The 13,619-nt window shown below is 30.7% G+C and overlaps 1 protein-coding gene across 2 annotated transcripts in view; it reads left to right on the top strand.

The window, feature by feature from the left end:
* Nhe1 (Na[+]/H[+] hydrogen exchanger 1) overlaps positions 1–11,464 on the top strand; it is a 59,092-nt gene extending 47,628 nt beyond the window's left edge. The window contains exons 14-17 of one of the 2 annotated variants that reach the window (XM_067269523.1): positions 377–463; positions 569–712; positions 10,822–10,925; positions 11,075–11,464. In XM_067269523.1, the coding sequence (XP_067125624.1) occupies positions 377–463; positions 569–712; positions 10,822–10,925; positions 11,075–11,123 (384 nt within the window). In that variant the 3' untranslated portion in view covers positions 11,124–11,464. Of the gene's footprint in view, positions 1–376; positions 464–568; positions 713–10,821; positions 10,930–11,074 lie in introns of those variants that run through there. The other variant, XM_067269524.1, reaches the window with a different exon arrangement.
* Positions 11,465–13,619: the final 2,155 nt, after the last annotated feature.

Raw genomic sequence — 13,619 nt, 5'->3', positions numbered from 1 at the left:
CATCTATTGGCAAACAGTGGATATAAGCTTACACACCTGGTAGGTTTGCTCTCAACTTGCAATAAAGTAAGTTGGCGAAAATATTTCTCTCTTAAATATTAAAGAACAAAGTCAAATCTTGGTTGTTTCTAAAATACACAAATATTCTCATTGGAATTGTTTTATTTTAATTAAGTTCTAGTTTTAGCCCATATTTGTTTGAATAAATTAAACATTTAAAAATTCAAAATTTATTGTTAAATTTGTTATAAACTAACAAAACAATTTACCTTATCAAAAGTGTGCTTATATTTTGAATTTTTCTTTATTCATTTTATCATTTTAATGATTTTAAGAGAATTTATTAGTAAAGATTTGAAAATTTTTTTTTGTTTAGTTTCTTAAAGCTGATAAGAGAAGCAGTAGTAGTAGGAGGAGGAGGAAAGGAAGAGGAGAAATTTCATTGAGTAAAACTAAAGAAATGGTTAGGATTTTTATATGTATATTTACAGAATTTTCTAGCTGTTTTTGTTACTTAAAATTTTTGATAAAATAAAGAAAGCTTTTTATTAATGAATGACTTATTCAGGGTCAAACCATAGATGCCGAGCACTTGTCCGAGCTGACGGAGGAAGAATACGAAGTCAATTTTATGAATTCTAACTTAACTGGTTTCGTGCGCTTAGATGTAAAATATTTAATCCCATTTTTTACTAGAAGATTCACACAACAGGTAATTAAATTTTTTAGAATATTGCAATTAAGTTAGTTTTGAAAGCTAAAATATTTTTTTAGCTATTTCAAAATATGTAGATAGATATATTGAACATTTTAGCTTGGAGAATTAATATTTTTCTGTATCTATTTGATACACATTAATAAAGTACTATAATACAGGAAATGTATGAAGTGTTAAAGTTAAGTTTTCATCAAAAAATAAATAAAAAATGATACAATTACATGAAATTTATACTGAATTTCATTTAAATACTGATTCCTTAACAGCAAATGAATAGAAATTTTCTTGTCATTCTTGAGTGTTCCATTGAAACAGACTAACAAAGTAAGGTGTTAAAATCTTCCAAAAATTGATTAAAAAGCATAAATGCATTTGAATGTGTGTGAACTAAGTAGAAACTACATGTAGTCACTTGGTTTGAAGGGTTAAAAGCCTTCTGTGTCCTCATCATGTGGAAAACACTTCTGTTAATAGAATCTTTGAGTTTAAGCTGACTCAATAATTTCTTCACATTTGTGACTGCTAGGACTATATTTATAAATAAGATGCATGCTGTAGTATTACACTTTAGCAGATTTACTTATGTAGATTCTTGTGTTTTAATTTCAGTTTATCAGTTTTACTTTAAGAACCTTGTTTTTTTTATAAATTACACTTTTTAAAGTGAATTTTTTATTGAAGGATGTGCAATGGCTTTCTAGATAATGTAAAGAGTTAAAAATTGGCATGTTTCTTTTTTTTCATTACAAAGTTTTATAATCTCTTTATGATCTATATTTTTTAACAACTAAAATTGTTTAGAGAATTAAATAGCAAAAAAGATAAATTAATATTAGAACTAAGTGTTTGTTCGTATGTAAATTGTTTGGTATTTTTTATCTGATAGTGTAATATAAAAATAATGAATATTGTCTTGAATTTTTTTTAATATGCATAGGTATTTTGAATATTTAAACTTTAAGTATAAATTGAGAATTGCCACAATTTATGGAAAGTGAGAAGTTAATAAACTACACTCTCAAAATTATGTTACCATAAGTGTTTTGATTTTAACAACATTAGTATTTACAATTAAAAATATAATTAAAACATGCCAGGACAAAATTCATACATTACAATATTAAATGCATAGAAGTAATCACAAAAAAAATGTGTCGTCTTTTAAATCTTAACGTCCTTTTCACACTCGGGAAATAACCGTCTTTACGGCAGAGTCTACCTTCTTTTGTAGGCTGCTCTTCCGCCTCGATATGTAAAACACGGTTAAAAAATATTTCCAAGGTTTTCAGCACAATCATTAAATTTAATTTACAATTAAAAATATAATTAAAACATGCCAGGACAAAATTCATTTATTTAAAATTTATTTTATTTTTTAACCGTGTTTTACATATCGAGGCGGAAGAGCAGTCTACAAAAGAAGGTCGACTCCGCCGTAAAGACAGTTATTTCCCGAGTGTTGTGAAAAGGACGTTAAGATTTAAAAGAAGACACATTTTTTTTTGTGATTACTTCTACGCATTTAATATTGTAACATTAGTATTGTTTGATATCCCAAAAATGATGACGAACTGATAACATCCTAACCGAACAGTTAGGACATTAGACAACCAAGGCAATTAAGGCGTTGGCTCACCATTCCAATGGACTTTGGTTCAAATTGGGACAAGAAACTCTGGGCATTCTTTTCAGGGAGGTGAATCTTGGATACTTTAGACCCCATTCCTTCTTGACTGATTGTCTCCATAATAGGCCTAGTCAAAACTACAATGGACACTGAATACGATCATTTGGGAACACGGCAGAGAGTCAAAAATGGAAAAAAATCAGTTTCTATAAAATTTATGACAACCATAATTTTTTTGTAAAAATATTTTTAGGTCCAGAAAGCAAATATAGTGTGGCCCAAAACTCACCCAAGGTATATTTTAAGACATTGACTGCCATAATGATAACAAAAATTAGGTTCCTTATGGCTAAAAGTATTTTATCTGGGAATATGATAGCAATTAAGTCATTAAGTATCCCTTAATGTGTTATTAGTGGAAAAAAACATTTTTTTTTCTATTGTTTTGAGCTGAGAAGCACTATTTGATTCACTTGGCCTTAATGGCCATGGTCATTATATACAGATTCATATGAAAAAAAGTTTATTCTTGTTTAATTAAGTGCAAAGTTTCATGATATACTTATTCATTATTTTGCTTTCTGTGAGTGTTTCTGTTGCTTTAATTAAAGTTCTCTACATTTTTTTTTATTTAATAAGATATTAATATATTTTTTTTCTTCTAGCACAATGAAGTGCGATCAATCAGACACTAGGCAGTTTTTTCATTCTTTATTTATTCAGTTTCAGTTAATATGAATTCGGGCTCGCAATGCCCCTTCTGTTTTTGAAAAGGTACATTAAACTACTCGTATAATTATGAGAGAGAACATACCTTCTAATTTGCATTTCATAGTAGAAGATTTTTTGAGGTAAACATAATTTCTTAAGATGGGTGCATGCATGGTTGTTCATTTTTCCCTTACTTTTTATTTATTGTTGTTAAAATTATATTAACTTATAACCTAATGGGTAAATTTGTGAATTAACATTTTAAATAACATATCTTAAAAAGCATAAAAAGATAATTAAAATTTTTATAATTAAAACTTAAAACATCAACAATCCTTTTTAGCGCATTCTTTAATTAAAATTATTTGTCTAAAATTATCAAATGCATGCACAATCAGAAAAAGTGAACCTGTGTTAAAAAGTGTAGGTAATAAGAAATGTCATAGGCACCTTGTATGTTATGAAAATCTTGCAAAAACTGACTGAAAGCGTGCTTAATCTAAAACAACCCAGTTGAGATTCCACTGCATACAATGCAATAAAAAAAATTTTTTCAATTTCTTCATGTCTAGTTAAAGAATAACTTATGATGTAAACAATTATTTTTCTTTATGTTGTAGAATGTTTTTTTAAATCATATTTTTGATATTTTCAACATTAAGTATAGAAAATCAATTGCTTTTGTGTTTAATGAAAATGCAATAAATGTTGCATTATGTTTAATTAAATATAAATAATATATTAGCTATGGTTTGATTGCATTTCATTGAATTTCAATTATGAACATTTCAGACCCTTGAGAATCAACTGTAGATTCACTTAGCTACAGGCCAAAAATAGTTTCAATTACTTACAGCCGTATATTTTAAGCTCCATAGAAGTTACATTGATATGAGAAACAAAAGCACTTCCACTGGCTATTAAAACTAACTGTTGATGCTGAAGGCTATTGTGGTAAATTTGTGTGTATCATGTTATGCTTCTCATAGCAGTCAATGTGTTAAGAATATAAAAACTAGTTTAGTTTAAACATTAGACAAGTCACCAGAACCAACTGAATCACAAATAATAACATGCAACTGTTTCAAATTGGTTTTAATCATAATTAAAATAAGTTAAAAATATATATCTTAAGCGGCCCAGAACTCATTAACCATGTATTGCCCGACCACACCAAACAGGCTTAGATTTTTATTGACTCCAAGCTTAATTGATAGTGTAGTTAAATCATTTTCATTTATAATTAATGGAAGAGGATTATTTATAACAACTTAATAAATTGAAAAAGGCTTCTTACTTTTTATATAAATAATTTATTTTTGAAGTATTTGTTGTTACACTTATGATAAAATGACAGTTTATCAATTTTCATCATCAGGTAAATTAATATACAATCATAAAGTATGCAAGCAATTCTTTATTGATTTTTATTTTCTAATTTTTAAATTAATTTTAATTACCATGATAAATTTAAGTTGACCTCATGCAGTTGGAAAAAAAATTCTTTGATGCATTTTAAAGGTTTGTTTGGACCTTTAGAATTTGAGGAACTTCATTTGGACATGATATTGTAGAGATTTTAATTAAATTACATTAAAACAATGCAGTTTATTTCTTTTAAGTGATTGTCTTGGTTTCCAAAATTAATTGTAATTTATCAAAAAAGTTTAGTTTGGATCCAGAACATATTGTAACAAACGCTAATCTATCAAACACTAGTAATTGGAATCTTTATTATTAAATGAATTATATGGGATGACACAAACTAGGTGAGCACCCCCTTTAAAATGAAAGAGAACTAGTTTCATCAAAAATCCTAAAAGTTTTGATAAATAAATTGGGTTCACTCTATCAAATGGCAACTGATACTTGCTGGAAATGGGCCATCCAGGCCAAAAGTCAGATATTTTTACATTTAGAATCATATTAAACTAGCAAAATTGTCTCAATTTTGCAAGTCTCAAACATTTTTTTTTCTGAAAATGCTTCAATTGCCTGTAAAGTGATCTGAAAAGTGTGACAAACTCGTTTTGGAAAACCTTATTACAAACTGTTTCATCAACATACTTTTCAGCTGGCTGAATCTTCTCAAGAGTCTCCTGAAATGTAAACATTATGCCTGTGTTTGCATTTTCATTTCATATACTACTTGTTTTCAGTTACACCTGTCAAAGAGGTCATAGTGATCTATATAGCCTGTTTTATGAAGTTATTTGAGCAAAATATTCTTTTTTGAATAGATTAGATGTTTACATCAGTGGGAACTGTGCTTGGTTTGAGTATTTTTTGATTGAACAGCAGTTAAAATTGGCACTGAATAGTTATGCCAGTTTATGTACACATGTATTCTGTTAAACTCTTACTAAGAAATATATATGAAATAATTTCTAATTCTGTAGTTTTAATTTTATAATTTTAAATATTTATTTATTATTATTTTTTTATGTATTTCATACTAGGTAACAAAATTCTACATTTCATTCATTCATAATTAGCATTATCATCTATGTTGAGGGTACATTAATATTGATAAAAATACTTTGTAATAAGATATTTTTGTGGGTGTTATTTTTCTCCATATGTCACACTTTCAAGATAATTTATGATTGACAGAGACACTTTCAGAAAAATCATTTGGGACAAATTCTTATTTTTTAAAAAATCTAACTAAAAAAAATACCATGTTCCGATTAAAAAATTTTGATTTTTTGGCCCGAAAAGCTCATTTCTGTTGGTACCAGAAGTTGAAAATATTGTCATTTCAATAGAGCGTATTCAATTTACTTATCAAAATTTTAAGTTTTGACGAAACATTCTTCCCTTCATTTTAAAAGGGTTGTATGGCCAATCTGTGCCACTCTGTATAAATTTTTAAAGGCTTTCTTTAATTAGGACTTTGTAAAGTTTTAATTTTATTATTATTAAAATGAATGAAAAATTTATTTCGATTACATCTGTAAGGTGAAAAATTCTTAAAGAAACTTAATCATAGTTTTTGCAGTAAAACATTCTATCTTTTTGTTAGTCTCTGCAAACTGCAATTTGTGATCGTTACCATTCAAACAAGTGTGTCTAGGTGAAAGGCAAACCATTACTAAATTTTCACATGTCATAAAAAATTAACTATACAAAACAACTGTTAACACAACTATGAAAACTTGAATGCTCGTATGGAATTTATTAAATAAACTGCTATTAATATCTTAAGTCAAGAAACATTTAGATGCAAACTTTGTGACAAAATGTGGTCGGCAACGATTTCCGGCTATTAAGCCGGATGCCGTCGAAAATCATATTTTACTTTTTAAGCGTGTATTCGTAGATAACTTTTAAGTATTTTTCATAATTTGAGTTTGGATTTATGCTTTATTGGAACGAACATTTAAAATTAAAGTAATTTTGAGTTTGATTTGTCTTCAGAGACTGTTCTATGAGTAAGCTGTCTTATACATGTTGGAATAAAATTTGTGAAGGAATGCCAAAGATGAACTAGAGAGACTATTTTTTGCCACTTCCAATATTATTTTATAATCAATAATACATCTACGAATGGATGCAGTTTTCAAAGTATTGTCCACGTCCCTAGCAAATTTTTCCAGAGATTTCAGAAGAAGGATGACTCCAGATAGAAATTTGAATTAAGTTGTATAATTTATAGATATAAAATGTGTTTGTTAGTAAATGATCTTATCTCTCCTGTTATAGTAAGATGGCTGGAAACATCTCGAAGCATCAATATATAAACTTAATCATATATGTTATTTTTAAAAATATTTTTAGTATTTTCTGCTCCATTAAGAGCTGATTTTGCCAGTTTATTAATACCAAACGTTTAATGAACCTTCTGAACGTTATAATATAACATAATAAGTCATTTCAGAAATAAAATTTCATTAAAAGTATCATTCATCCAGCTGCAGATATTTCTATAGCTAGATGAGACCTACATAGCATACTTTGAAGTTTTTCTAATGCTTGAGTAGTGTAGTAAATATCGTTAAAAAATAAGATTCTGGTGTTCTGCATTTATTATGCTACTGGAAGGATAATAAAGTAAAACAAATAATGAAATCTGGCGAGGGATTAAAGGTTAGTAATGAATGTTAAGCTATAGGGACACACAAGATAATACAGAAAACAAAATAATTGATAATGTAATCTTATTTTACATAAGTTGAAAGGGAATGTATTTTGGATATTTAACTTCTTGATATAAAAAAAAAATGAAAATAAATACGGGTTTGTTTGCTTAGAATAAAAAATTGTTATTACGAAAAACTGGAATTCATTTATATCGACTTTTTTAGAAGCTTAGCTGTAGCATTGATCCAAGAGAAACCAAAACAACCAACGTATAAACAGAAACCAGGTGAGAGTTCTATCTGCAACCTTAAAAAAAAGATAAATTTTCTAATAAAGTATCTTCAGTTTATCGTCCGAAATGTTCTTAGTGTTAATTTACCAACGAAATTCTTGTTTCTTAATTATAATTATGTTTTAATACCATTTAAATGGGTTAGATAAGGCCAAAAGGGATGCCGAATGGCTTAAATTATCAGTTGCATTGTGATGTTAATCTGTAACGATGTTGAATTGCAAATGATAATTTGGCTCCGTAAGATCCATGTTAATTGCCATCCTTAATTATTATACAAGTTGGGAAATTTAAATATATCTATATAAATCTCAGTTTTATCAATGTTTCTACTCGTGTGTTCTGATAAAATATTTAATTAATTAATGCTCAAAAATCAATTTTTAGTACCTGCAAGGAGTATCTAAGGGCATAGAAACCTCTGCTGGCTGATTTCTTGACTTTTCAACAATTTAATTCAATAGAATCGAAGCTTTCTTCGTGATTTCTCTACTGAAACTTTTTATATATAACTTTGAAAATCGATTCCTTAGTCTCTTCTCTCTCCTAATGTCACATTTAGTATAGAATTTTATGGTTTTAAAGAGGATCTTCTTGGCTATTCGAGTCGATATAATCGATGCTTTTTCGAAGATTGTTAAAACGAGATCTTCGGTTTCCGGGGTCGTTTTCTCCACCAAAATAGAGCTGGACTTGTGCTGATCTGTTATGTTTGCCTGCCGTTTCCATCGACTTTTTTCTATATAAAATGTAAGAGGAGTGGAGTAGAGTCGGCTTTATTATGATTTATTCAGTTATTAATCCCGTTTTTGTAATGGGTAGATGACGTGCTCTTTTTATAATGTAATCTGTGGTGTAATTTTCATTGATTATCCCGAGTGGAAAGTCTCGTCTGGTTGCTGTTTAGTACGCTTTAAGTGCCTTTGACGTAATTGAAAATAAGAAATTCCAGTTCATAAGATAACGATGAAAGGAGGGGGATAGAAGTTTTATTCTTTCTCCTCCTCCATCATCATCATCATCGGAATGTTTCGCATAAAATAATGCTCGTATACTAGTGCAAACTAAGGTTAATCTATGTTTTTTACACTGCGATCATCGTGATTTATCTTTAGAGCCACTGATATTTTGTAATAAAATTTGTGTGCATTTAACGTTTTCATTATAAGAATGCGTGATTTTAAATCCAAACATTTAAGATTTTCATCCATTTTATTTCGTAGTTTCCTCTCGATGATTCTTTCTTCTATATTTTATCATCGTGGAGAGTTGTGCGTATCTAGTTGTTTCGACACAAATACATCCAAAAATGTTCCTTTCGAGATGATGATTTTGATGTTTTTAGAAGCCGCTTTAATAACAAAAAAACATCCGACGGCAGTCTTTAATCGTTACAGTTTAGATAAATTCTGAGAAAATCAAAATGTGCGGATCTGCAAAGAACAGAATGAAAAATAAGACAACTTTAATTGGAAAAAAAAAAGTTTTTTCAAAGGTTGAGGACTATTTCAATTGAATGCGTTCGATTTAATTAAGAGAGCATTCCATTCACAAACTTCCGCTGGTAGTTGCATATTCTAGTAGTTGTCATCCCCTTAATGCCTATCGAATGATCAATGAAAGCCGTTAATGAAGTTTTCGACATCATTTTGGAGCCGGTTAATAGGGAAAAGATGGAAGTTCTTACTCCACTTCCACTCGCATTTGTAACACCTGCCAGCTATAAAACATCTCTTACACGTGTCGCAGATACTTGGAAAAAGGATGAGGTGTCACTTATCTTACCGGCCACTTTACTACAGTTTATTCTTTCATTTGCTTTTGCTACTGGGTGTCTCATAGACGATGATGATTTTCACACTTTCTAGCCAAATTTTGAATATTTTCTTGCAAATTTGATATTTTTAAGGGTCTAAATAAGATACCGCTGAGAGGTCTTGTAGAAGGTTAATGACTTTAGGAGTTCGCTTGGATAAACACCATTGATTTTGCTTAACAGAATAAAGCAGCTCGCTCTGTTCTTCTACACGCCATTGATTTTCTTCTTCTTCATTATTTGAAGTACGTTCTGTATGTCTGTAGGGACTCATTCGACATTGTTTCACGTCGAACCATTTTGAATATTGTATGTAATATGATGTAACTTGCCTAATTGATAAAAAAAAAAACCAGCTTAGTCTTTTACATTTATTAGTCGTATTATATTCCAGTACATTTATTTATTTTTTTATAAATTGAAAATTCGTCCCTAACATTTTCGGTTTTTCAGCTAAAACTTATCGAAGTGTCTTTGTTTCACCGCGACTCGAAGCTTCCGGGGCATCTTCCTTCCTTCTCAAAGATAGGTTTTACACTCTAATCATCACGATTTATGATCTTTAGAGGCATTGATATTTTGTAATGAAAAATCTGTGCATCTTTTAAAATCGTTTTTACTACAAAAATTCGTGATTTTAAGTCTAGAAGATTTTTATCCATTTTACTTCGTAGTTTCCTCTCGCCCAGCCAATTCTTTCGCGTTTTTCCTCATCTGTAAAGGCGTGGAATCAATTATTTTGATTGTAACTATCGACCAAGTGACTTTTATAACGTCAATATATTAATAAATGAAACTCTTGCCGACCCATTAGTTTCATTGCTGAAAGTAAAACATTTCAATAATTTCGCATTCTGTTCTTTCTAACCGTTTTGCATATTTGAAAAAATATATATATATTTAAACTGTACACGAAATTCAACACCAAAATATGCCAATTTCTCGTTAGAAGATTGGTACAAAGAAGTGATTATCATCTTTGGAACTGATGCCAGCGTAATTAATCTCGTACATTCAGGAGGTTTGTATATGGGATCTTTTAATCCCCATCCCGGGACATGAGTAGTTTTAAGTCCACGTGGGACTCCCTGATGATGCCATCAGAGGATTGATGGTTGAGCCGCTCTTCCAGGGGATTACCGAGTTGGTTAATCTAATACCTCGTAAGCATCGACACCAATCTTCTAGAAAGGTGCTCTCTGTCTAGAAAAATTGTAATCGGTAACGAAGTATTTATTCAAATTTGTTAAAAGTAGAAAAATTTTTGGAACATTCAAAAAAATCTTAGCAAAAGTTTGCACGTAGTCACTAATTACGGATACAAGTTATTGAGTAATACATTAAAAAATTCCTAATTAGTGTACGCTCGAGTAGTTACCGTTTTCTGTGTTAAAAGCAACCGTAACCTTTGTAATTTGTACACAAAAATTGAAGGAGTTTTAGCGTACTTGTTATATTGATACCAGAAGTGTCGAAAATCACGTGACGACTTGTGTTAAATATAAACTAATTTGTTTGCGTTACCCCGTAACTAGACCGATAATTTAAGAAAACCGTTTGTACCATTAATTTAGGAGGTGAAGGACTGCAAAACGCAGATGACAGACCTGACCAACCAGTGGTACCAAGCCATAAGAGGACCCTCGGAAACGGAAGAGGAAACGGACGGAGGAGAAATGTAAGCACTAAAAAAACCTACTTAGGTAAATGTCGTCCCGTTGCACGTTTTCGTTCTTTGTGATGGTCACTGATTGTAGCACGTAACTTCCGGTTAAACGGAATGGGCATTTTAAGTTTCTAATTGGCTCCTTTTCTTCCCCATTCAAGACGAACGGATAACCGAATCAACGCCGACAGCGCCAGAAGGACCACGTAGCGGTTGATGTGCGAACTAACTAAACATCTATACGCGATACGGCCGGTAACGGCCGTCGATTCGTCGGTTACGAGTCGAATTTTTGTAACATTTTGAGCCACGTTTGGCCTCCTGCCATACAGTTTAAATATAATTTGTTATTTTGACACTTTCATTAGTGTAAGTGCTGTAAATTATCGAAGAAGAAGAAAAAAAGAAAAATCTCTGTGAGATCGTTTCATATTTATTGCGTCGATGATGATCGAAATTTGAAAGACGGCATCTCTCATCCGGTGACGTTGATTGTAATCGGGTGATTGACTGTTTATTAATTAATAAAGTTAAGCATGTTTTCCTTTTAATTCTGTCGTCTTTCCTAGTGTTTGAAAAGAGATTTGCACCTCACGACGTGTTGTTGAAGTGTTCTTATCTGTTCAGCTTTGTTGCATCACGACCGGTACATCGATCCCGTCATTCGTGCAATATTTAAGATTTGTCTGTAGGTAGGCCTATGCGAACCTAGAGACGATCTTAAAGTATAGGGGCTTAAAAGTCAGCTAATCGTGTCGTTTTTGTGTCCGGATTCATTTTGTTTTTTGTTACGAGTTTACAGGTTATAAATTCCTCTAATGCTGTAAGTAGTAGTTTTATAGCGATTAATTGATTTTTGGGCAGCCTTACGTTGAATCGGTGCTACAGAAGTTGGAAAATTTTGATAATTCCTCATTATGAAAGTGCCGAAAAATCTCAGAGAATCATCTGAAATTTGGTCCAAATTAGTTTGATTTTTAAAAAATTTTCTTTCGATTAAACTAATTCATTCGAGTTTGAAAATTTCCTCTCTACCGTCGTTTTCTTCCTCTGCGGGCGTAAACTTAAAAGCCTCATCTTCGGTGTATAAAATTTGGAAATCTCGCAGTAGTCCAATGCTACTTTTTGGACGTAGGACGAACACCCCAAACCGGTTTAATTCTATTATCTGGCAATTTTTGCCGTCGAAGAAGCGGAAATCGAAATGCGCTGTTAATTCCAGAATAACCTTTTAAATTGGAATTTATTCTGGGGGGACATTTTGCGATTTCTGTATATAAAATTCTAGAGTTTTTTCCCCGAAATCGTTTGGCGATAAGGAGAAAACACCATAAATTTAATCGTCGAAGCGAATCGAAGGCAAACTTCCGAATGCGAATAAATTAATGGCTGATGGAGAGAAATGGGTGGAAAGTATGGGTGTCGGAGATGCAGTTATTGTAAAATAATCGATTCCTTTGCAAAATAAGTGATTTGAATTGGATGTGTTGAATGATCGATCGATCCATTAGATAAGACAGAGAAAATTGTTTAAACAAAATATTCCATTCGGAATCACAGCTTGTAATCAGTGTCAAAGTATTGTAGATGGATACAAAAACAATGCCTTACCTACAGTTGTCAATATTCTAATACAATATTTCTTACCCAAATGCTTGAATTATTGTAAATTTAAATTTTTGCTAATTTAAAAAAAAATCAACTTACTTTTTCCATAAATTTGTACTCTACAATAATTCGAGTGTTTTGTAATTCAAACATTATTTCTAAAAATAAAAATTCCTTTTTAATTTGTTATAAGTAATTTACTAACAAACACGTAAAAATATTATTTATACGTTAAAATGGCAGCTCTTGGTTATTGGGGATGCAATTGATTTCTTTTTTCTGTTTTTCCTCCTCAATTCTGGTGTGTCTACATTAAATATTCACTTATACGTCATCGTTCTTTGTATACGAAACGTTTCGTCGTTACTCACAATAAGAAGCCGTAACACGAACTGTGACTAGTGAGGCGAAGGACATACTTTATACAAAAGAATCGTTCGATTTCTAAGTCAACAAATTTCTGTTGTGGATATTTTTAGTGTCGTATATCATAAAAGCATATCCATAATCAAAATTATACTTTCTTCTTCCCTTGCGATACGGTTTCAATTTACAGGCATCTTTCTGAAAGTTTGGTAGTGAATTTTCTGTGTAAATATCAAATCTTCAGTTGTTGTTTGTTCTTTTATAAAAGAAAAAATGCAAGAGCTCTTTGAAGGCAGATTTCCCCCTTTGTTCGTTCGATTCAATTTTTTAAATTAGTGTTTGAAAGGACAAACGTGCCAAATGGATGAATTTTTAATTTCTAGAATATATAAGACATGCATATAATCCTTCATATCTTTCATTATATATTGTGTGTTAACGGGCCCCAAAACTCGGTTAATCGAGACGTTTTAATATCTTTACAGTGGTTAACTGACTCTTCGGCCACTCTGCGTGTGTAAATTTTAATTGCTTTAATAGTGGTGACTACGAAAATATCTTAGTACGACAATTTAAAATTATATAAAATATTATTGGGAAGAATGAGGCAGTGTTTACATCTGATTCCATTAGATCATCCAAAAAGATAGTGTGCAAGATAGATGACGCATCTTCAAAGAATGCATTTCTTTATACGACGATGATTTAGATTTTCAATTTAAACGTGTTGAA

Source organism: Centruroides vittatus, unplaced genomic scaffold (genome assembly GCF_030686945.1).
Source record: "Centruroides vittatus isolate TY-2023 unplaced genomic scaffold, ASM3068694v2 contig_351, whole genome shotgun sequence".
NCBI lineage: Eukaryota > Metazoa > Arthropoda > Arachnida > Scorpiones > Buthidae > Centruroides > Centruroides vittatus.
This window is presented reverse-complemented; position numbering and strand designations above follow the sequence as displayed.